This window comes from Centrocercus urophasianus, unplaced genomic scaffold, assembly GCF_019232065.1.
Source record: "Centrocercus urophasianus isolate 14NV4802_14NV808 unplaced genomic scaffold, USGS_Curo_1.0 seq_16, whole genome shotgun sequence".
NCBI classification, from domain to species: domain Eukaryota; kingdom Metazoa; phylum Chordata; class Aves; order Galliformes; family Phasianidae; genus Centrocercus; species Centrocercus urophasianus.
The window spans coordinates 44,900,935-44,925,374 of NW_024884711.1; the positions used below are offsets into that span (position 1 = coordinate 44,900,935).

At 42.4% G+C, this 24,440-nt stretch overlaps 1 protein-coding gene across 6 annotated transcripts in view; it reads left to right on the forward strand.

Moving 5' to 3' along the window:
* The window catches only part of SNAP47 (synaptosome associated protein 47), a 34,306-nt gene extending 10,089 nt beyond the window's left edge, over window positions 1–24,217 (forward strand). For 4 of the 6 annotated variants that reach the window (XM_042817344.1, XM_042817346.1, XM_042817345.1 and 1 more), the window contains exons 3-5: window positions 746–1,230; window positions 5,091–5,221; window positions 13,689–16,261. In XM_042817344.1, the coding sequence (XP_042673278.1) occupies window positions 746–1,230; window positions 5,091–5,221; window positions 13,689–14,090 (1,018 nt within the window). In that variant the 3' untranslated portion in view covers window positions 14,091–16,261. Of the gene's footprint in view, window positions 1–745; window positions 1,231–5,090; window positions 5,222–13,688; window positions 16,262–24,057 lie in introns of those variants that run through there. The other 2 variants (XM_042817342.1, XM_042817347.1) reach the window with 2 other exon arrangements.
* Window positions 24,218–24,440: the final 223 nt, after the last annotated feature.

Below are 24,440 nucleotides of genomic sequence, written 5' to 3' on the forward strand. Positions count from 1 at the left end.
GAAAGGCATTAAGTGCATTCTATTTACATCCTCGGCTATTTATTTTTTTATCCTCGTCTCCCCCCCCCCCTTTTTTTTTCCCCCTGTGGAAAGGATGCCTAGGAGGCATAGACCTGATGAGATCTGTGATATTGATCTTCTTTGGGACAGTACCACATGAAAGGATAATGGGCCAAGCTGACAGAAAATGTAACAGAGGGATCATATCCAGCATTCACAAATTCTTCCCTCTGGATGTAAATAGAATGCACATAATGCCTTTCTTGTCTGCATTTGTTGAGCCAGTGCTCAGAACTTTGTACTCACTTGTTTGAGCTGGCAGTGGGAATTTGGGACCGGGGGCAAAGTGAAAAGTGGCATCAGCCTGTGGGATGGAGGTAGAAGAGAGTAGTAAAAAGCAGCAGCAATGATGCCCAAGAGTGGAAATGCTGAGCTTGAAGGCAGTGTTAGCTAAAGAACAAATGGTTGTAAATTGGCCTGAGTAAACCCAGTGGGAAGCTGGATTTCTCACTTCTGAATGGTGAGACTCTGGGATCGCTTTCCACCGTGTTGGCAAATAAGGGAAAAGCTGTTGTTGAAAAAGGATGGATTGTGGTAAGATGTGAATAGGATTGAGAAGCAAAATAGCAGAGGGCTGGAATCAATATGAAGAGTTGTTCATAGATGAAGTAATTTGCTTTCAGCTGGTGGGTAGCACAGCCTTCCTACTGGCTTTTTCCTTCTAACGCTCTCTTCTCTTTGCTAGGCTGTTGACGGAACTCGAATCTCCTTCTTGGTGGCCATTTAGCAGCAAGCTCTGGAAAGCACCCTTGGAAACGAAGCCAAAGGAAACTGCCACAGTTTCCGATTTGAAGAACCAGGAAGGAATCATAATTAGAATTCCAGTTATTATCACCCACAGGACAGACTCAAATGTGAAGCCAGGAAAACTCACGCTCTTTGCTTCTGGCCTGGAAATCAGTGACTGTAATTCTCAGGTCATTCACCGGTTTGAATCGAAGGATGTGGATGATATCAAAGTTCACACGCCGTATGAAATCAGTGTCCGTCAGAGGTTTATTGGAAAGCCTGACACCTCTTACCGGCTCTTGTCAGCAAAGATGCCAGAAGCAATCTCTGTCTTAGAGATGCAGTTTAGCAAGAAGATACAGTTTTTAGAAGATGCCCTCGGATTTGTTGGTGCCAGGAAGTCTCCTCAGGTAGATTTTGGCACTTCCATTTGGCAAGCAGGTATGTGACAGACAAAACAATCTATCTATAATTGCTATTGCCAGTATGCACTGTTTTTAAATGGCTTTCAAACTCTGGGATGTGAAATGGGATGTGCAAGTCCTCTTTACCCCCAACCCAGTGGTGAGGCCACGCTGGTAACAAAACATAACTAACTACTAGTTGACTTCAGGCCCTTTTACCAAGAGAGCAAGGGTGAGGCTGGAGCTAACAGAAGTGCTGGGGACGTTTGAATACAGTTGGATTTACTTTCTCCCAAATGCATTAGCAAAATGTGACTCCAGATGCTGAAGCTGTGGTGTCTCTTGAGGGCCTGACAACTAGAATATGCCAAGCTGTCTTTAACACTGTAGTCTCAGCTGGTGTTTTCACCAACTTCACAGCAGTTTGTGAAAGGATTAGCTTGATTTGAGTTTAAACTACTGGGCTGTGTTTTAGCTTCGGTGTCATTCTTTTTTCCAGTGGTCACCAATTCAGTATTGTGCTACTCTGGGGAAGGGTTGTTAGAAATCCATTCTCCTCTTTGGAGTGTGTGCTTCTGAGTCCTCTGCTGTTACTATTTTTTCTTTGGCAGTTTGCAACTGGAAGCAATATTTAATATAAAAAGTTTACAACAAACTCCCAGTCCAGTGAGTTTTCAAGTAACTTAAAAGCCAGCATTTCTATTTCATAATAAGTGAAAACAAACGTATTTATTTAAGAAGTTCCATTGTTTGGATTTAGGAGATTTTAGGTTTCGGATCAGGTGAAGGCACAGTTTAAATCACTGTAAAAAAACAAAAAAACAACCCAGGAGGGGCTTCAACTTCTTCACAGCAGTAAGAATGAAAATCTTAAGCTATTGCTACTTTTAAAATCTTGGGAGGGTTGTGTTTTTGTTCATATCTTGTTATCCAAACCAAAATTCATTTGTAAAGCTGATGAATTTTTGTCTGCTCTGTCAACATGTCCAAATCCTTTTTTTTCTCCTAATTGTTAGTGACCAAAGAGCAAATCAATGGATGGATTTATTATCAGTAAATTAAGAAAAGTAGAAAAATGCTAGACTAAAACAATAGGTAAAACTAATTCTAAGCACAAAGCTACAACTGGATTTCAGCAGGGAGGATCATGTTCTCTTGTTGACGAGTCATCGAGGGCCATAGCTTGGAAAAGCTTGTTAATTTTTAGGGAAGTCAGTCTCTGGGCATCTGGCACTGAAGTGTCGGCACAACAACTTAGAGGAAAAACAACCTGCTGGTTTCTTAAGCACTGAGTTATTCCAGCAAATTGGTGTTCAGTTCCTGATGGTCTTAAGCCTGGTTACATAAAATAATTGGTTGTACAGCCCTACTGTGCTTAATTTCCCCACTGCTCTGCTCTGTTTGCATCTGAGTCAGTGAGTCAAGGATATTGCTCTCCTACCCCCACCTGCATTCTGGCTGTTTAATTTGGAAATGCCAGCAAAGAAAACGGGAGGTTATGGAAATCCTGACTGCTGCAGCTCCACCAAAACCCTTGTTTGTTCCTTCCCTGGAGACGGCTTGCTGCCTGCCCGCTGTCACTAGATGGCAGTCACGGATTGTGCTTTACCCAATGCTTATTTTCCCTGGCCGTTCACATGCTGCAAGTACGGGTGACCATGGTTATTATTGATCTGATTTGTTGCTAGAAGCAGGGGGGAATATTCTGTGTTATGCACGTCTGCCTTTGAGTCCGCATAAATTGTGCATGTGATTTCAAGTGTAGCAAACATTGATTCAGAGGTGTGCAGGAGAAGCAGAGGTGCAGCAAAGTGGCTGGTAGTGTTCTCTGCTGCAGGCAGTGCAGCTAAGGGATGTGAACATTTCCACAACTGTCATCATCTTCTCTAGGTCCTGTCTACTTATGCAAGTCCTGCCTTAAAGCTGTGCATGTTGCAGATTTGTATAAATGACTGCAACAAAGCTTTTTCCTATGAGTTTTGGCTTGATTTCAAGTAAGCACTTCACAGATTCCTATTCTTAGACACACTAGATTACTGAAACAACTTTTAGCTACTTTGTACCTCTTTCCTGACTGTGCGTGTGTGTTTGTTTTTGACAAAGCTGCGAAGAGTGTTTAAATGCTGGAGGGAGCACAGAAAGGATTGTTTTGTAACAGAGGCTCTTCTGTGATAGATTAATTCCACTACTTTCCTCACCAGTAATGGCTGATCACAGTTCCCCTAGACTAAAAGGCACAAGAAATCTTACAGTGTGCTTGTCTAGGGCAGTGCTGTCTTAATCCTATAGCTGGAGACTGGCATTTACAGCTTTAGATCCCTTTCAAAGCTGCTGCCTTTTCCCTGCTTAGCCGCAGTGACTGTGTTTTCATTCTTAGGAGTTTACAGCACTTTGCTAGTTACTCTCGTGGAGGCAGCAGTCCTGCAAGCCAACTGGATGTAACAGAGCTAAACAAAATTGCTTTACTGCTTTTTAAATATTTCTGCCTCTTTATTCATTCTCTCCTTCCTTTTTTTGTTTGTTTGTTACTAGAAATTGCTGAGAATCATCAGATCTCCTTCCCCTGTTCCATTTTTTCTATGTGCTTTTGTCGTGTTCCCCTCCTATTCCTGTTCTCTGAGCTTAATGGGAGTTAATGAAATAATTAGCACGTAGGGACACTCAGCTGATAAGAACCATGCAGAATCTTGTCTGGCTGTTTGCTGCCATACAAAGGTCTGTCATTCCGTTACCACTTTCCCTTTCGAGGAAGTCCATGATAATAATATACCATAAGCAGTGTTTTTTCAGTGCCTGGTTCCTATCCCTTCCAAGTACCAAGAGCTTTTGCACAGGGTAACATAAGTACAATGAATGATTTGCTTGTCTTAAACCTTGCTGGTGTCTGAGTCCAGTGAGTTTCAGACTGATAAGTGAGTATGTCCAAGGATTAGGAGCTTGCAGTAATTACTTGAGAGGGATTTAAGGTTTGGTACTTTTGATTTAGATTTTGTTTCTGTTTTCATGGAGAAGTAACACTACCCCAGGGCAGTTAGGTGAATGCTGCCAGCCAGCCAGCTGGGCACCAGCTTGGGCCTGGCAGGGAGCTCTGACTTGTGACATGCTTTCTGGCCTGATGTCCTGAAGATTTGCTGTCATTGTCCTGCACAGGTCAGGCTGTTTGCTTGCAGGTGGTAGTGGTAGCACTAGCTTCCTTCCTTCTCAGTGCCTCTTTAAGTGGGAGCACTTTGGAGATGTTTGGAGTGCTTCTAGGAGCCAAGATGTGCGTCTTGGGTGTTTAGAACCCATCTGCATCAAAAATAACAACCTTTCCTTGCAGCACGTCCCTGCTACCCCACTGGGCAGTATCAGATAGTGCAATAGGAGCTGATGCTTTAAATAAAGGACAGGTGGCATGTTACACCAGGGACTGCATTCATGCTGCCTAGCTGGGGGTGGCTGTTAGCGTCAGTGTTGCCCTTCTGCTTCAGGGGTTCACTGGCTTCACTCTTTGGCTCTGTCTGTAGTCCATCACTTTTAAATTCTTTAATTAAAAAGATTAAAAAGAAGCAACGAGTGCAGATTCTTAGTTTATCTGATTGGAATTGCATTGCTGCTGCTTGCTGTCTGTTAATATGCATGCTGACAGTCCAAAATGAACTCGTTCTTCAGGTGCAGCCTTTAAGAATGGTCTTTCAGCAGCGTGTTTACTTTCAGTTTGGGCATTGTACAAAATACTGCTTGAATCCTTCCTTGGAGAACTTGGCTCAAAAAGCAAGGATGGGTCTGGTGTATCTGAATGAGCTTGTCCTCTTGCAGACTGCTACAGAGCAGAGTTCAGCCTGTTTGGTTCTGCACTAGCGTTCCCCTGTCACTACAGGAGATGGCAGTCTTTGACCATGGGAATTTCTCTTTCAGCCACAGGACTCTTGGGAGGAGTGGTGCAGCCCAGCTCTCCAGTGGGAGGCAGAGAAGGAACGGACAGTGACCAGGTTCAACTGCAGAAGCATGAGAAGATCTCTCAGGAGGAGGCAAAAGAGCTTAAACAGGTATAAGTCAAGATAACTGAATCAGTTTGCTCCCTGTTTATCCTTAGCAACATGCATTATTCTCCCTTCATCAGAAATGTAGTCACAGAATCATAGGGATTGGAAAAGGACCTCTGGAAGTCATCTAGTCCAACCCTCCTGCTAAAGCAGATTCCATGGAATCAAGTAGTGGTCAGTGTCTTAACAAAATATTAACATCCCTAAACTTTAAAAAAAAAAAAAAAGTCCATCAAGTCTGTGATTAAAATACACTGACAACTTTCTATTTGTTCTTACCTATTTTGAACAAACTGGAGATTATTAGCAAAGTATATCAAAGAGAGGGTTAATAGCACAAGGAAAATCTTTAAATTTAACCTGCTTTATCTGAAGGTTAAGAAGATTAGCAGATCGTTTTTAGCTTCTTTTGTGTTTTTTCCTTTGCTATTTTACTCCTTTTGGTGAGAAGTAGTTCTGTCAAGAAGTGCTCTGCTCAGTTTTGTGAATGTTTCCAAAACAGATGAGTGTCCTGAGCACACAGCAATGAATTAAGCAACTAAAAATGAAAATGTCTTCAATATATTCACAGATAATCATGAAAAGTAACCAAAAGATAATTGGGTAGGTGAGAATTTAACCTTTGCAGAAATTTTCTGTGTGGGATGGTGGACTAGAAGCCATGTTAAATGACCAGTGTTATTTAAAACAAAATCCTTTGATGATTAACTGAAGCCTAAGAGACAATTCTGGTATTTATTTATACTGCACCAAGCTGGGAATTTTTAAACCAGTTAATGATTTGGGGTAAACTTGTGGGTAGGGGTGGGTGGGGAGGGGATCTGAATGCCAAATTGACAGCCTATGAATTGGCCTGATTTTCCCCAGTAATTGCTGAGCACCTGTTCCTTGAGAATCAGGCCTTTTTAATCATCGTTCCACTCATTAATAGTTTTAAAATACATTCAGTAATGCCTATTAAACTCCTGTTCATTTTTCCTGCTAGAAAATGCCTCATAAATGTAGCCTTTTAGACCCAAACTTGCTTAATTAACCAAAATAATCAGGATCTTTTGACTGAAATATCTAATTTGGGCTTTTTCAGAGTCAGAATGAACTAGTCACGTTCTGATTGCTCTCTCTTTTCCTCATCTCTTCAAGAGCTCGTTTCTGTGATCTGTCACTTGATCAAAAAATAAGCATTTTCTGATGCTGCGTTGACCTTTCGGAGGGTTTTGAGAGACTATTACTCAGAGTTGTGCAAATATCAGCAATCCATTAATCATTTGTACATGGACTTCGTGCAGCTATTAGGTATTCAGAAGAGCTAGTTGTTCCTCTCTTAAATGTCAGCTTTTCAGCGCTGTAATTCTAATTTGCGGCTAGACCCCCAAAAACTGAATATTATTATAGTAAGGATTGTTAGTCATGTAATGCTTTTGAAGGCACACATTTTGCTGTATCTTGTAAGGAAAAAAAGACTCTAGGAATGGCTTCCTCAGAGCCAGTTCTTGACAGCTGAACAGCAAACAACCTTGGTCAGTGCTTAATGTTATCAAAGCAGTTGGCTGTGAATAGAGAAGCAGATATATATGTATGACAGGGGGGAGTTCAGCATCTTCCAGCAAGCTGTGTGAACTGGGGATGAAGCCTCCTATCTAGTACAGACTGGTGTTCCTCTCTAGCTGTTCCCAGGAATTCTCCTGTACACTGCATTTTTTTTTCCTCAGTGCTCTGGAGCTTAAAACAGAATCAAGTAACTCCGTGGTGAACTTTAGAGAGGAAGGAGGTGTAGACACAAAGAGGGAAAGTGTGATCAAAAATGAGCAAAAGTAGACTTCAGAGGTGTGGTAGAGGTTGAGGATCAAGGGCAGCATCATGGTAAGTGCTGCACAGAGCCTTCTAGGTACTGAGCCCCTACTGTTAGGGAGGGGAAGGTCTTGTGTCTGCTTCCAAGGGGGACGTTTAAGTCCATAAGTCATTTCAGCCCGCAGCAAGAACTTGTCTTACATTGTTGCAGCTGCTTTCAGGGAGTATCTTTGTACCACTTCAGCTCCTGCTTTGTCTATCAACAGTAAAGCATTTAGAGATCAGGTAGTGGAAACAGTTATAGAAGCAATGCATTAACATGCACTGAAGTCTATGACATTTGCCACATTGTGTTTCATGGGTGAATTAAGTGTGTTGGAGGTCCATTTGTTTAACCATAGTGATGTTTTTTTTTTCCTAAGCGTTTTCCTTTATTGGAGATTTTTTAGTTGTCTGTAATGTAAGCATTTTTTTTTTTAATATTTCAAAAAAAAAAAAAACAAACCACAAAACAGGGCCAACACCCGAGAACCAAAACAAACTCACAGAGCCCAGAACAGCTCTGCTATATTCACCTAATTACTTATTATGTGATTAATAAGTAGAACTTGCTGAATTGGAGAAGGGAGATTTGCAATGAGCAGATTGCATGTCCCTTCTCCTCTCCTTCAAAAAAAAAAAAAAAAAAAGGAAAAAATAGTTGCCATGATAATAACAGTTATTTTGCAGAAGGAATTGTTGAATGATGCTAAATTCCTCCCATTAGAGCTGGAAGCGCTGGATGGTCTGCGGTTGTGACTGGGTGCCTGAGTGAAAAAAAGACCTCACTGGGACACTTGTGTTGAAAACACAGTCTTTAACATAATACAGAGTGGTGATGTGAGCTATGTTCCTTAGCTGTGCTATAGAGAATGGAGAAAGAAGCCTGCACAGTTCCTGTGGTCTCTGGCTGAGCCTCTGCCTACCGCCTTGCTGTGGCTGACATAATGGCAATGGGTGTGGGAGGGGATGCAATAATATTAGCTTAAGAGGAGGGGGAGTAGTTCTGTTCTGTAGATCTGGATTTGTTTTGCCAAGCCAGTGTTTTCTAATTTCCTAAACTCTTCCTGCCAAAGAACTGTTGTCTTGATGTTTAGTGTCTGCACATTGTGTATGCCATGAGGACAGATACTATTAAAGAAGTTAATTCCACAACATCTGGAAAAACATCACATCCCAGTGTGTATCTTTAGCATTTACTTCCTAGATTGTTCTGTTTCAATCTTTTGCTCCATTCAGAGACTCTTGTGTGTTTAGTTACCCTTCTATCATGCCATCATCTCAGGAAATCAGAACTGTTAGGTCAGAGGAAAAAGCGTTTTGTTGAGAAGCTGTTCACTCCAATTGCTAAATTCCAAATTTGCTCATAGGATGGCCTTGTTCCATGGCCAAGAGCAAGCAACAGGCAGCTGATCTAAGCAGCCATGTGTCATGATCGTGCTCTGGATTTTGTTTATGAAAGCACGATCTGGAGAAAGAGCTGAGCTCCTTGCAACTGTTACTGTGTATTTGCTTGTGTGTAACTTAAATGTTTCATGGTACCAAAATAAAAGGTGATAGTGAATCCAGTGAAACTGGCTTTGTCACAACTGCTTGAATAGATATATACATATATATATTTTTCTTGTCTAGGTGAGACCAGGGCCACCCTCAGTGCTTTGTACTTGGGGGCACTGGGCAGCCTGGTCTAGTATGAAATGGGGAGGTTGGTGGCCTTGCCTGTGGCAGGAGGGCTGGAGATTCATGATCCTTGAAGTCCCTTCCAACCCTGGCCATTCTGTGATTCTCTACTCCCAAGTAACAGAGAAAGCAGATAAAATAAGATTTCCATATCAGTCCAGGAAGAAATAATGGGGAAATCAGGCACAAAGAATAAGGTAATAAGTCGTGGCCTTTTAATGCTGTTCTAATAGCCACTGACAGTAATGTAAATCCATATTTTTTTTTTGTTGTGGAAGTTACTCTTGTTACATGAGGCTTTGACACATCTCTTTTAGTGGATTATACTGCAGTGGTATAGCAAGCTGTTGTTCCTTCCTGCCTCCCAGCTCCCCTCCAGGTGCAGTAGGAGAGGATGTCCACAGGCCCCTTATTTATTTCAGTGCACATCACTCACTTCACTGGGTCTGAGCTTATAATCACGCTTCAGATTAGACTGTCTTAAGTGCTGTCCCAATTTTAGCTTTCTTCCATTACGTTCAGCACAGAGGTGAAGCATCGTGTCAAAACATTACAAGTTATGATCATCAAACCCTCTTTTTACACCACAGTTAAGAATACTGTGACAGTTGCTTCCTAACAGGTGAATTTGGCCTGGGAGCCTGCCTCCAAGAGCCATTTCTGGTTTTCTGTACTCTGCTTTCGCATTCAGCCCTTATCTGACCTGCACAGGCAAAGTGAAATGGATTAATTGAGGATTTCAGAGAGTTCATACCCAGTTGGCAATACTTTCTGCACTTGGATGCTTTTTGTACCTTATTTTCATGGGTGCTCAGTGTATTGAGGTGCTAAATCATATTTCACAAGCCTTAGATAACTGTGTTATGGTGACATCCGGGGACCTAAACTGAGTTCAGGTCTCTGTGGTAACACCTTTGGCATACAGTCTTTGTGTGGTTAATGCTTTGAGTTTTAGACATCAGGTGATGTGACAAGGTGGTAATAGGATTAAGTACTGAGGAAGATCCTGGGGGCTTGGAGTCCTCTGCTGTCATTCCAGCTCTGTCTGCATGGAAATTGTTTGCAGCCTAGCTGATCATCTCAGCCCCTTGTTCAGCAAAAAGGGAGGAATGGGCAGTAGTTGAACTCCTTGAGCAGATAAGTTAAATCACAGTCTCAGTTGCATTGCCCAGGTTCCCACAAGTTTAATGAGAATTCAGGGTTGCATAGCTCAGATGGGCACCTGTTCATAAATCAAGGCATGAGTCTGCCATGGTTGAACACTTGACACAGGGTGTAATTCTGGTTTTTAACTTTACTAAATATTAATTAACAGCCTGTTCAGACAAGCAGTGCATATGCAGATCTTTCAATGACTTAGCATGCTGCATTGAGTTTTTGGGACATACTTGTATTGCTGTTTTTTGCGTGACAATTTTGCACGTGGGAACACTCAGTAACTCATCTGAAGTGCGCAGAAAAAGTGTGGCAGAGCCAGAGAACAAGTCAGACTTTCCAGATTGTTATATGGAGACACAAATTGGAGGCTGTCTCATTGTAAGATTTACCAGTGCCTGATGAAATATGCCTTTAAAATGCGTCTTTGGTGGGATCATACTTGCCCATCCACTTTGTGTAACAGATTGTGGTTGGTTCATGGTCCAAAATATGTAAAAATATACAGAAGGCACTGCTGCTGTGAGCAGCTGACAGAACTGAAGCAGTGATAGCTAGATGTCTTGCCATCATTTCACTTTGCAAAACTAGTGATCAGTTTTGGCCAGATAGCAGATTCCAGTGACTTTTACCATTGGGCTGTGTGGGAAATGCATCTTAATGCTTTCAGATCCCTTTGCATGGAGTAGCAATGCTCATCTTGAATGGTCAAAGCTGTGCTGGACTAAAGGGTTAAGAGATTTATTACCAGACTGTTTAAGGCAAAGAGAATGAGCAGATGAAAGTGAGCTGCTTGCCTTTTATTTTTTCGTGCAAGTATAACCACGCAGTCATCGCCTGCTGTGTTTCAAAGCAGAGCATAATTGGCAGGTGGACTGAGCAGACTGTAGCTGACTGAATTTCCATTTTACTGCTTTCGTATCTTAAAAGCTTTTCTGTTCTCAACAATTGTGTCTTTTTCTGTATTTTAAATGTTGAGTGTGCTCTAATGAATGCGAAGCCTATCAAAAGTAATCTGGTTTAGAACTAAAAATAAAAATGTTTTTCGTGGTGAACCTGGGACTTTTTTTTTGGCAGAGCTGTGACTTCTAAATAAATTGTGTGCTTCTTGGAGAGGTGGGAAGGGGAGTGTGTCCCTACTCCCTTCCTGCGTCCTTTCGTGCCAGCACCCAGCTTTGTGTAGGTGTCATGGAGGAAGCACTGATCTTCTCCACTCACCTCAGCAGATCTTACAAACTAGGATGGGTGAGGACATAAATCATGAAAGCTGAGATTACCACGCTGCAGTGCGCAAGGACATGTTGAAAGAGAGGAGAGACCTCACTCCTAAATTACCTCCAGGATTGGAAGATCTGTTGATGTGGAGTCTGAAACCTGGTAGGCACTTTGTTAGATGAATGTGGAGGCTGGCCCTGCTCTAAGCCAGGAGAAGTGGACCAGAAGGCCTTTAGAGATCTCATCCATTCTTAATTATCCTGTGATATGAATGCAAGACTGCAGTCAGTGTTGCTTGGAAGGATTTATTCTGTATGGCACTGTCCACTTTACGCATAAGGATCAGAAATTCAAAGCAGGGACTGAGGTGGAAACACATTCTAACTTCACAAATCCAGGTAGTTAATTCCTTAGGAGGGGCAAGACTGCATCCCAGCCTCATTTCCTGGATCACACACAGGGTAGAGTTGATCATGTCATTTTTCTTTTTGGTGCATATCCTATGCACATCTACTATCTCCAGTCTGGGGAATTCAGCCTTGCTTTACTCTTACAGGGTAGGAACCTGAAGTGTTTCATTTGGGATCGAAGCAGATTTTTCTTCACTTGTAGTTTTGGTTAGGACAGAGAAAGGTAGATTAGGCTTGATCCATGATTTGCTTTGTATTTTTGCTTTGGCAGCCAAATTGCAAAGCCAGTTATTCACACAGCTGTATTTCTAGCTGCTTGTGATTTATGGAAAGAGCTGAGAGATATTTTATGAGATAAATCCCACTATTGTGGCTGACATCCAGCTTTAGTCAAAGAATTCTGACTGCATAAAATTCCCCTGCTATTCCAGTTAGGTATAATATTCCTCGCTGCTTTTCTCAAACCAGTAACTTACCTAGCTTCAAACAGGGGGATTGCTGTGGAATTCAGCCCCATCTGTGGACATAGGGGCTGCTGACATTTCATAGCAGTTTTCTGAGGGCTGATGCTTACTCTAAAAAAAAAATAAAAAATAAAAGCTGTTCTGTGGTTCTATGGAAAACAAGAACTGAGTTTGCCAGTTATGAAATCAATAAAATAATAATTAAATTGCTGTATGGAGTATAATTCCTTTTCTTATTTTACCAAAAGCCACAGATGTATTGTGAACTACACAGCCTATAGTTTTGGTAGCTTCAGTGACGTTACATGGCTGCTTACGTACCACTGCAGTTGATGATGTGGAGTGTTAGTGCTGATAAGTTTTTTTTCTTGGGGATTATTATTCAATTGCTCATGTTAATCAGGCAGTGTGGAGCTGCCTGTGAATGCCTAAGGAGGCAGATCATGTAGACCAGCAGTGATAGCAGAGACAGCCCCTTTACAATCTGAAGGATTTGAGAGGTTGCATTTCCAATTGATCTAACGTGGCATAGGTCTGCTTTTCAAATCTCCCTTACAGAGTCAAGGGAAGGCAGCTGGATCTTGCCCATCAGGCAGGTGCTTTAAGTTCATACCACCAGGTTTATTAAGGGAGTAGCCAGAAGTGGGAATAAAAGGTGGCGCTGTAACTCATGCCTTAAGAGTGCTGCTGAAAGGAGCCTGTGTTACAGAGCAAGAAATGAAGATCATAAAATCATTGAGGGTGGAATAGGCTTCTAAGGTCACCAAATCCAGCCTCAGCCCATCACCACCATGCCTTCTAAACCACCTTGCTCAGTGCCACATCTACACATTTCTTGATCACCTTCAGAGATGGTGACATTGCTGCTTTCCTGAGCAGCATCTTTCAATGCATTGCTGCTCTTTGTAACTCTGCTATTGGAATCATTTGTGTGAACCAATGACAGCTGAAGTTTAACAGGTCTAATAGGTCAGCATTAGGCAACAATCTGTAACAATACAGATGTCTTCTCCCCTTAGGAATGCATCACTTTAGAGGCTTCAGCCCCTTATGGACTAGTATCAGCTTTTTCAAACAACAGAGTTTCTTGGCCATTATGGAGTAACTCAGGGTGCTTGCTCACATTCCCACATAACAACTGGTAAATTGCTAAGTGTATCATAAATTGGCTGGTTGGTTGTATGATGTTTAGAGCCTGGAAGAGAGATGTTGGAGGTACAACAGTTGTTCCTCATCTTCTCATCTGTTTATACATCCCAGGGTCCAGAGGGAATTAGGTGATATGATTGCCAAGCCACACTCTGTCATATTGGAAAAGTCACGGTGATCAAGCAAAGTTCCTGGTGTCTGGATAAAGGGAAGCATTGCTCCCATTTTAAAATGGGAAGGAAGGAAGGTCCTATTAACTGCAGACCAGTCAGCCTTACCTCTGTGCCTGGGAAGATTGTGGAACAGATCCTCCTGAAAGTCATGTCAAGGCACACGTGAGACAGGGAGGTGATTTGAGACAGCATAGCTCCACCAAGGGCAGACTGTGCATGACCAGTCTGGCAGTCTTCTGTGATGGAGGGACTACATCAGTAGAGAAGGGAAAATTGTCCAGAGCACTTCAGGGCATGACTACAAATTATGTCGTCATTCACAGCAAAGAAATGAGTGACTGCCTTGTTTCTGTTACACTGTCAAAGAACCACGTGGTTTTTTGCTCAAAGCTCTCAGTCTTTTCTTCCAATAGATACTGAAGAAGTTGAAGAGCCTCGCCTTGGAGACAGAAGCAGAACTGGAGAGGCAGGACGAAGCTCTGGATTCCATCACTACCTCCGTCGACCGTGCGACGCTGAATATCGACAAGCAGAACCGCAGAATAAAGAAGCTGACGTAGCACCCACAGGAGCCAGTGGGGATGGCATCACAAGGAAGAGGGGATCAGGGAATTGTGTTTTTAAAGACTGTTTCTGTGTAGACACTTTGTGTGGGAGCTGCTTGCGATGTTGTCTGGAGCGCGGCATGGTTGATGTCAAGTTTCTGAGAGTTCTGAACGTGTCTCCAGACTTGGACGATGATGGTTGGCTGTTTCAGGATGGAAAAAGGCCAAACCTTTTAATCACAGTGAAACAATGAGAGTGGATCCTTGACTACAGAAAATCTGTAAGTACAAAGGGATGTGATTTCATCTGAAAGAACTTTTATGCTGCTTTTTACGTTGTTGCTTCTGAAAGGTTTGTTGTTGTTTTTTTTTTTTTACTGCAACAAAGGAGGGAGAAATGAACTGCATGACTACTTTAGATGATTACAACCTATTAATTCTCTATTCCTTGCAAATAGTTAATAGCTGAACTGAGGGCCAGATGTCAGACCGCAAGTCATTGAGGCTTTTTTGTGTGTGTGTGAGTTAATGCTGAGGTGAGCAAATGGTGGTGATAAAACCTTGTGTTCACTGAACGAGTAGTTTTAATAAATTTCAAATGTATTTTTAATGTGCTCAGAAATTTTATAAGAATAATTAAGGATTAGTGGCCACAGCTGTTGTGCCATGTCCAGGGAAATCAAGGGAAGAATTCTGGTTAATATGCGTGCATTGGTGCAGACGTTGACTTACTGAAGTATTTCTTTCCCATTGGATGAATATTTTGCTTACTTACAAGCAGTAAGTGTCAAAGTTAAATATATGCTGCTTCTTTCCAAAGAGGGATTGCTGATCTTGATGAACACCTACACCTTTTGCTTTAATTTTCACCTTTGTACCTCAGAATTAATGAAGGAATTGATTCTGGAGTAGAGGAAGGTATTTTTTCATGGATGGATTTATTCAGAGCATCTCCTGCAGTTCACTTTGTGTATTGCTGTCTTGCACATAGTGGTTTTATATTTTTGATAAAGGTCTGATGGATTCAGTGTCCTCAGAACATCATGAACATAGCATTCACTTAGTGTGGTGCCTACTTTGTTGGACTTGGGCTGCCACATCTGATGGAGGCTAGTGGAAGGCATCGTGCACCTTTGCATCTCTACCTTCAGTTTCCAGGAATCTCCCATGCACTTTTCTCTGCCTCTGAAAACTTGATGTGTTCTGGGGAGCATCATCTGCTTTTTGTGTGTCTGCTCCACGTTCATAGGTTGAGAGGCCAATGGCTGGAACCACAGGCACCTGCATATCATGTTGCTGTTGTGCATCTGTCTGCCTTCTGATTGTTATTTATTTGCACTAACTGGTGATGAAACATTTCAAGACTTCTTTTACTTCTGCATTTCTAGAATAAAAGGGAATCTTGCCAATTGTTGTCTAGTAGATTTTGTTTACAGTCAGCTCCACTGATTCTACAGAACAGCGGAGACGTTTTCCTAACTTACTGGATACTGTATTGGAGGGATTCTAGGTAAATGACAGAGTATTTGAAAGGCAGGATTGCTTTTCACCTCCCATTTCACTGAATCCTGCTGTTAGCAAGCTATTTTCATTCAAAATAGCTGTTGTAATCTCTTCTTTTTCTCCCCCGAGTGTTTTTGTATTAAAAATATCTTCTTGTATTGCTCTCAAATACAACCTGCAATATTTTTAAGTAGTGAAGCTTTGAACTGTTTATTCTACTGATAGCTGATGTGAAAATTTCCTGTTTCAGAGTAATTCAGCCTACTTTATAAAGAAATGCACAGTAGATCACGTAGAGTTTTCAAGACCTTACTCTACCTTGTTTTGTATTGCTTCATATTAGCTTATTAGTATTGGAGGAAGTCGTGCTTCTGCACTGCAAGTCCTTCATTTACAGTCAAAGTTGTTACTGGCATGCACTTTACCTATTTGCTGAATATGGTGATTATATATACATACACCGTGTCGTGTGAAATGAAATATTGTCTGGGATTCTCTTTCTTGTTTGTTTCTGATACCTAAATCACTGTTGTTTTACTGTGAAGGTATGTTTACATAACTATGTTACGAATTTAAAAATACACTTTGCACAAAATGTATGTTAACTGACCCTGGTGCTGACTGGGAATGGATCTGTACACTGAATTAGTTTAGATCAAGACTGCCAAAAGCAAATGCCAATTACACAACATTTAGCTTAGCATTCTTTGTGCCATATTTTTACTGATGTAATTTTTATCATGAGCTGTTGCATCTGATATCCTGTCTGTGATTTGTGTTAGTCTGTGTCCATGCTAAAACAAAATGGTAATAAGATTTGTAAGCAGTGATCCATTCTGGAAACGTACATGTACCTCCTAGCCGAGTTTCAAATGCCTGGAGGAGTTTCACTCTGTAATTTATTAAATATATTGGACTGGTATCTTCTGTCTTGTATTTATTTGACTAAGAAGTTATGATGGAAAATGCTCCATCCTCTCCCTTTTCCTCCTATGGAACAGAACCTAAAACTTCTCATAGGGCTGTGTTTTAAGACAGACAAAATATTAGCTGATGGAATGTTATCAACATGATTATAGAATCATAGGATGATTAAGGCTGGAAGACCACTAAGATCACCAAGTCCAAACCCAACCCACCGCTGCTGTGCCCTCTGATCCATGTCCTCAAGTGCCACCTCTCCAGGTTCTGGAACACCTCCAGGGATGGTGATTCCCATCACAGTGATCACCCATCATCAGCTGGACAGAGAGTTGGATGAACAGGATGCACAAGGTATGTGGTACTTGGTACTGTCCTGGAGGCTGGTGTAGAGCAGCTGCTCCAGCTTTTAGACAATGGACTGGGGGCTGCTTGGATGCTTCATGCTTAAAGCAGCCTCATGGTAAACAAGTATAGAGACTTCACTCTGGTCAAATCTTAATGTATGATAATTTGGTCTCTGTTACAGCCAGAAGTGCTTAGAAACCCCTGAGTATCCTGCTGAGACCCAAGTGATGTTTTCCAAACAGTGTCAGTGGGGGAAGATGCAGCAGGTATCACGCTAAACAGTATTGTTGTCCTTAATTCCTCATTGACACAACTGTTACCTACAGTTAAGTGTACTTTTAAGATAAATCAGGCCTTTTACACGTGTGGTTTGTAAGGTCTTTGCATGTCTTTTACTGTGTGTAAAGCTGGGGGCTCCAATCATTAATAGGGACGTAATTGGTGAGCATGGTGGGATGGGTTGATGGTTTGACTTGATGATCTTGGAGGTCTTTCCCAAACTTTAATGTTTCTATGATTAAGAAGTTGAGAAGTAATGCTAGGGAGATTACAATTATGAATAGATTTTACGTGAGAAGGCATTTTGGCTCACACAGAGCAGAACAAGATCGTGCTGTGTCTTAATGTGACTTCACAATCCAGTGTCTGTTTGTAGCAGTGATGAGTGAGCCTGAAATAGCTGCAACTTAAACGTATTTCTGCATGAGAGAGTGAATGTCCCCTGTGGAATGGCTGAATCCTGGTAATAAACAGGGCACTCTGCAGCCCTCAGACGGGTGGTGTAAGGAGCTTTTTCAGGCAATTAAGTAATTGAACTAAAGCCTCATAATAGCTGTCTGTTTCCAAAGCCAATGCTTTGAAACCACTGGTTTGCTCCTTATGGAAGGAAATGGAGCAAGTGTTGAAGCCAGCCAGCTTCAGAAACTGGGCTGTATTTAATTTTTAACAGTGGCAGTGGTATCCTATTGCCTCTCGCTGTGTGTGAGCAATATCAAGCCTCAGCCTGGTATAGGGAAAACTAATTTCATAACTCTGCTAGTCATCGGTTTAACAGCTGGGCTTTGCAGAGTAAATAGCGCTTGGCTTCCACACCAGCATGTCTGCAGCTCAGCACTGGGCTCCTGCTGGGGCTGCTGGTCTTGCCCATCCATGCATCCAGCTCAATGGGACTTTGCCCACCAGCCCAGCTCCCTGTGACAGCAGCACAGCATCTCCTCGTCCACCCCAACTCGTGCTGCCACCGGCAAGCACTTTGCCTCGTCAAGGTAAATGCAGTGCTTGGGCCAGCTGTGTGTGAGCCAGGTGGCAGCGACTGCAAAACAAGCACCCTGCATTCAAGCTGCCTCCTGTTTGAAGTGGAACGGTGTTGGCTTAATGGTTTAAAAGTTCAGCCTGGCTTGTGTCAAGTGGTTTAATTTTAAACCTGCAGATTTTAACCCTTTTGTGATTTGGAGTAGGGGAGTTAAAAGTATTGAACACCAAAATTAAGAAACTTGAGTTTGGGCACGATTCTGATTTTTTTTTTTGATTGTTTGCTAAGACTTTAATTACATCCTGGATAATGCAGGCTGGGGGAAATAGGGGCTGAAGATGGACAAATGGATGATGGTATCAGAAGCTTTTAGGATGAGAGGTAATGAAAGGCTTAAGTTGCACCAGGGGAGGCTCAGGTTGGTTATTTGGAAAAATTTTATCTGAGAAAGAGTGGTAATGCACAGCACCACAGACTGCCCAAGGTCACCATCCCTGGAGATGTTCCAGAACTGTGGGAATGTGGCACAGAGGGATGTGGTCAGTGGGCATGATGAGGTGGATTGGGGTTGGACTTGGGAATCTTAGTGATCTTTTCCAACCTTAATGATTCTGAGTCTATATGCTATCACTTTATAGCAGCACACCAGCTCCCTCTGGAAATCCCACAGGGCAAGACCTGCCTTGGCTCTTTTCACAACAGCTGAAGCATTGAGCCACAAGGATGCTTTTGGGGGTGGGACAATGATAGGTAAGAAGAAGGGCAGTGGGACTCTTTCCTCTGAGAAGGACGATGTGGATTTGGGTGCAACTCTGGTTTTGTGGGCTGAAAATTTGTTCAGGAGCTAGCTGCAAAGGAGTGAGCTTTGGATAACTGGGTTGTGTCATGACACGGGGGGGGGGGGGAAACAAGACTTGAGATCTCTGGAGAAGGAAATCCACTGGGCTGGGTGGGATGGAGCCACTTCAGAAATGAGAAGGGAAATCAAAACGAGAAATGAGAGGTGGAAGATCTGCCTTTAGTCTGGCAGGATTTCATTTCTAGTAGTGCTATTGGCTGACAGAGGTCTTGTTCATGTTGGGCATGGATCTTTCCCTCAGTGTTTGAATTGCTCTTTTATAACTTGGCAATAACAGCTTCTCATCTCTCTGGCATCCCAAAAAAGCTAAGAATCTTGAGCCATTGACACCTTTGTTAAGGATTTGCCTGCTAGGAAGCCTATGACAAACTATAACGTTCTATATGATTTTAAGCTCAAGGAGGAAAGGTGTAGACTGAATTTCATGGGGAAGTTCTTCACAGGGTGGTGAGGTGCTGGAACAGGCTGCCCAGACAGGTTGTGGATGCTCCATTCCTGGAGATGTTCTCAGTAGAAAGACCATCTTCTAATACATGGTGAGGCTCACGAGACTTCTCATCATTTAATGTTTATCACACACTCATAAAACTCTTGCTGCATAACATTGCACTTTTAGTTTAGGCAGTGAATGGAGGAATTGGAACATACCATGGCAAGACCATGATATTGAACACCCCGGAGGTGTTCAAGGCCAGGTTGGATGGGGCCCTGGGCAGCCTGGTCTGGTATTAAATGTGGAGGTTGGTGGCCCTGCCTGTGACAGGGGGGTTGTAGATTCATGATCCTTGAGGTGCCTTCCAACCCCGGCCATTCTTTGATTCTATGAAGACCTCAAAATTCCTATTTGTGTGCAAAGTTGATGATTAAGAGAAATTTATATTCAGGTACAGCTTGATGAGGAACTTCCCCTGTGATCTTCCATGTGCATGGAAATGTTCTGTGTCACAGTTCTTATGTGGTTAAGTGGTTGTTATAGTTGATCTTTCGCCTGTCTGTAAGATACTTAATGGTAAACCTCTGGGACATGAAATCACCTGCTCATTTGTAAACATTCAGCAAAGTAGGTCTGTAGTATGAACAACAATAAGCTCAGCTGAGCTATTAATAAGTTTGAATGAGCTTAGCTCTGAATGTGGCAGTGAAAGTCAAAATGAAGTCCTTAAAAAGTGGCCGTGCTCTTTGCTCAGGACTCCTGCAACTTGTGATGCAGTTTTTTTCCATTCATTGCTCTGTTCCATGCAGCATTTGATACTGAAGGAAAGCTTGCATATCGAAAGATGACTTGTGAATTAGTGTTGAAGGAGAGCAATGTGATCAAGCAGCAGTGCTAATACTTGTTTCCAGACTATTTGCTACTCTTTTGTGAGCTAGCTTTGACTCTTCAGATGTCTAGTGATCGTGTTAGGTTTTTTGCAGTTGCAGCTGTAGGAAAGAGGAGAGTTTGTTTCACTGGACTCTCAAGAATATTTTATAGAGGCAGAACTTTCTTTTGCATGCTAAATGTTCCCATTGCACTGGGATTCCAGGAAGAAAGACTCACTTTATGGTATAGTTCATCTCTCTTTCAAGGCTGATATGTAGCCAGGATTCCTTCTGTTTGATCTTAGAAATGTAACCAAGGGGCATGGGTTGTCATCCTGTGTCCCCCCTGTGTGATTGTGGGGGGTGTCATGGGGAGAAACTGGCACTAATAGTCTTTCTTCTGGCTCAAGTGCTCACCAGAATTACCACCCACTTCTTCCACAGCTGCCTACAAAATGCTATGCATGATAGTTATATCCCACTCCTCTTTCATAGGTAGGGAGAAAGGTAGGGAACTGTGATGCCCTACTCTCCTCGCCTTCCTTGTTCTGATCTTTCCAATTTCCATTCAGCCTCCTCCAAACAGAATCAGATAATCATAGAATCAGACCATCATTTAAGTTGGAAAGACCTTGAGGAACATCAGCTCCAGCCATTAGCTTGATGTACGGAGTCTCATCACTAAGCCATGTTCCTTAGTGCTACATCCACGTCTCTTCAATACTTCAGGGATGGTGACTCCACCACATCCATTCCAATGCTTGACTATCCTCTCTGTGAAGTAGTTTTTCCTAATGTTCAATCTAAACCTTCCCTAGCACAATCTGAGACTGTTTCCTCACATCCTATCACTTGTCATTTGAGGAAAGAAACTGACCCTCACCTCACTTCCTTCTGGGTCACTACAGAGAGTGATGAGGTGTTCCCTCAGACTCCTCTTCTGCAGGCTAAACAAACAATCTCAGTTCCCTCAGGCAGTTCCTCATCTCTTTACCAACTTCATTGCTCTTCTCTGCATATCCATGAGCAACACAGCATCCTTCTTCATAGAATCCTCACAGTTGGAAGGGACTTCTAAAAGCCATTGGCTCCAACTCTCCTGCAATGAACAGGGATGCCTACAGCTCCATCAGGTGCTCAGAATCCTGTCCAACCTGACCTCAAATGTCTCCAGGGACAGCACTTCAGTTTGACTTTTTTCTTTTATCATTGAAGGCCATTATTTTGAATGCTTTGGACCAAACTCTGCACATGGATTTGCGTGATCAGACCTGATTGCCTGTCTCCATTGTATCCCCAGGAGCTGCTCAGGAGCTCTGAAACAAACGAATGTTCAAATGAATGGATTAAAAAGAAAAAAATAAAATAACCCACCACCAACAAGATAAAGTAAAAAATCAGTCTTTAACAGCAGGCTCAGAGCCTGGACTGCCCTTTCCTGAACAGATAAATGCTGGAAGATCGTAGGGTGGTATTTTGTTCAGTGGAAGTCATTCTCTGTAGAACTACACAGACATATTTCTATTATGCATTCATAAAAATATAAATTAAAGCAGTATGCTGTTTGAATGCAAGCACAAAACAGACCACTGCAGTAATAATCATAAGCAAAAACAGAGAATTTTAAAAACATAATAAACCAGACACTTCTGCACCATCTGCATACAACCGTTGCATGCCTTTGCAGACTATGAATTAATGTTTTCTCAAATGCAGCAATTTTATCCCATGTATCATGTAATATATTTTTTTCTTAAAAATGCCAGGCCCCAAATTTTGGTGATTAAGCGAGAATATGATTAACCCATGTCCAAAATTATGGAATTTGATTTGCTTTCAGAACAATACAAACTTCTTTGAGACCACAAAGGCAAATCAGGGTGTTGATCTGTGTTAAAATTAAGATCTTTCTTCTGTTTCCTTAATTCTGAGACCAGTTCAAAATTAAGATGCTGGTGGTCCTGTGCTCCTTCTGTAATAGATTGATGGAGAGATGGGTTTGCAGGTGGACACTTCAGTGCCACATCCTCCCTGCAGTGAAATTCGGCTTTGTTCCAACTTGCACTTTGTCAGTCTCAAAGAATTAAGTGCAATAGTTGACCTGGGAGCGTGTTAGCACTGCTCAGCAATCCCTCTTGCTTCAGCACGACACTTCATCAGGCGTTTGAGTCCCAACACACTTGAAGCATACCCTAAATCTTCAGCGTTTTGCTGACTCAGGGTGAGATTTAATAACAAAACCCGGCTTTCAGATCGTGCTTTCCACAAATGTCACATCGTGGGGTTTTCAGATATCATTTTGATGAATTGGTGATGGGAAAACAGAGGCATTGGGTGGTCCAATAGCTTGGGGAGGGGTGTAGAGCGATGCTGTGGCCAAATAAATATTGAAGTCCTTGCTTCCACCCCACTGCATTAGTCACCCAATCCAACAAATTCTACCAACACTTGGGCAGGGACGACAAGCCTTTCTCTGGAAGGATTTGGTCTGCCTAATGCCAGCCACATACATAGCATTGCTTTGAGAGAAACTGCCAGAGCAATTGAGAAAGGATTACTATTTGTGCACTTATTCTGCTAACTTGCTTTTTTAAGCTCACCCTAAATCTGAAAGGCCACAACTGAATGCACAATCAATATCTGAGTAAGACATTGTCCCAGATTCAGAATTATATAGCAGGAAAGGAAGAAATGACAGTGTGCATGAAAGAAATTGCCAAGTGACCCACCACAGTGGTTCCAAAGGACTGCACATCTGTATAAGCAATGCTATGGAAGACTGAGAGACATGGATCTGCCCATTTTGATTTCTGCCTTTCTCCTGGAAGACTTTGGAAGTACAGGGTGTATTCCCAGCTTTGCTGAGCATTGCATGGCCATTGCTCTGTTGCTGACTTTCAGCGATGACTTTAAGGCCCATGGTTGACATGGAACACGACAGGACCTCAATTTCATGATTTATTGTTGTTTTTTTTTGTTCTTAGCTTGCTTGTGCTGACTGAAGGCTATGCTCTTCTCTTTTGCATCAAGCTCCCTCCCTGTAGTGGCTGCAGTCGCCCCAACAAATGATTTTCTAGCCTGCTTCGATAAATCTACAGAAACACAAACCATTGTGGTTTCTGCTCAGGAAATGAGAGCATTCCATCATTCTCTGCACTAGGAGGGAAATGCAAGCTGGTCAGCAGGACCAGCATCCCCAGGTGCCTCCTCAGCCCTGCTGATGGCCGGGGCTGAAACAGCATCCATGCAGGCTGGATGGAAACCACTTAATGAAGTTTACAGTGTCATCCAGATGGGCTGCTCAGGCACTCTGCAGAAAATGAAGGGTTTTTGACTTTCTGCCCATGGCAGGTGGAAAGAATTTGCACTCAGATCTTAGTAACAGATGCCCTTCTCCCTCATGATTTTCTTTGCATACTCAGGAAGGTGTTTTCGGCTAATGTTTGGTATGTTGTCCCCTCGGGATTCCGATTGCTTTTATTGTAATAGGATTTTAATTTTAGCTTCTAATGTGAAATTATGCTGGTCTCCAGGTACATGAGAAAATAATTTCCACACCAGCTCTCTTCCATAACTATGAGCTGCATCTGGGATGGATAGGGGAGAAGGGAGGCCAAGAGCAAAGAATGTGGAGCCGGGGCTGACAGAGTGCAAGAGGTGAACTGCATGGCTGATGGCACTTCAGCATCACTTCCTGAAACCTCCATCCCCAGAGGCATAAATACCCACTTTTAGTAAAAGTGCTCAATCTTTCTGCTGACCTGAAGGATTGCTGCGTGCTGGGTCATGAAGAATGGGGAATGATCCTTGACGATACAAACAGCTGGGCTGTGGACGTGGGTTCCTCCAACCTCGTAACCATTTAAATGTTGTACTAAGGGACATGGTTTAGCGTGGAAATATTGGTGGTAGGTCGGACTGGATGATCTTGGAGGTCTTTTCCAACCTTGGTGATCCTATGATTCTATTCTATGATTCGATGATTCAGTGTTGACACTTAACTGAAGAAACAACATGATATCTATTGTGTTTATAGGGTTACTGTATGAGGAATGGATGGAGAGTAACAGCCCCTGGGAGCAATTCATCCTGTCCTACAAAGGGAAGTGCTGACCTCTAGTTGCAGCTGTCTCTCTTCACCAACTACAAAGAGCCTACAGCCTTAAGCCTACAAATTATATAGGATAATTAGAACCTAAGCAGGTAAGTAGGGCAGAATTGGGCTTTTGAGCTAAAGCAGAGGAGCTTAGATTCACAGCGAAAAGGAAAGATCTTGCAAAGGTCTCCCAAGTTTGCTCCATAAGTAATGCCTCCTATTTATTCTCACAGAAACTACAAAGAACACAATAACACTATTTGATAACACAAATTCTCAGCTACAAAACAGTGTTTTTCAATATAGTTGCCACCATTAGCTCT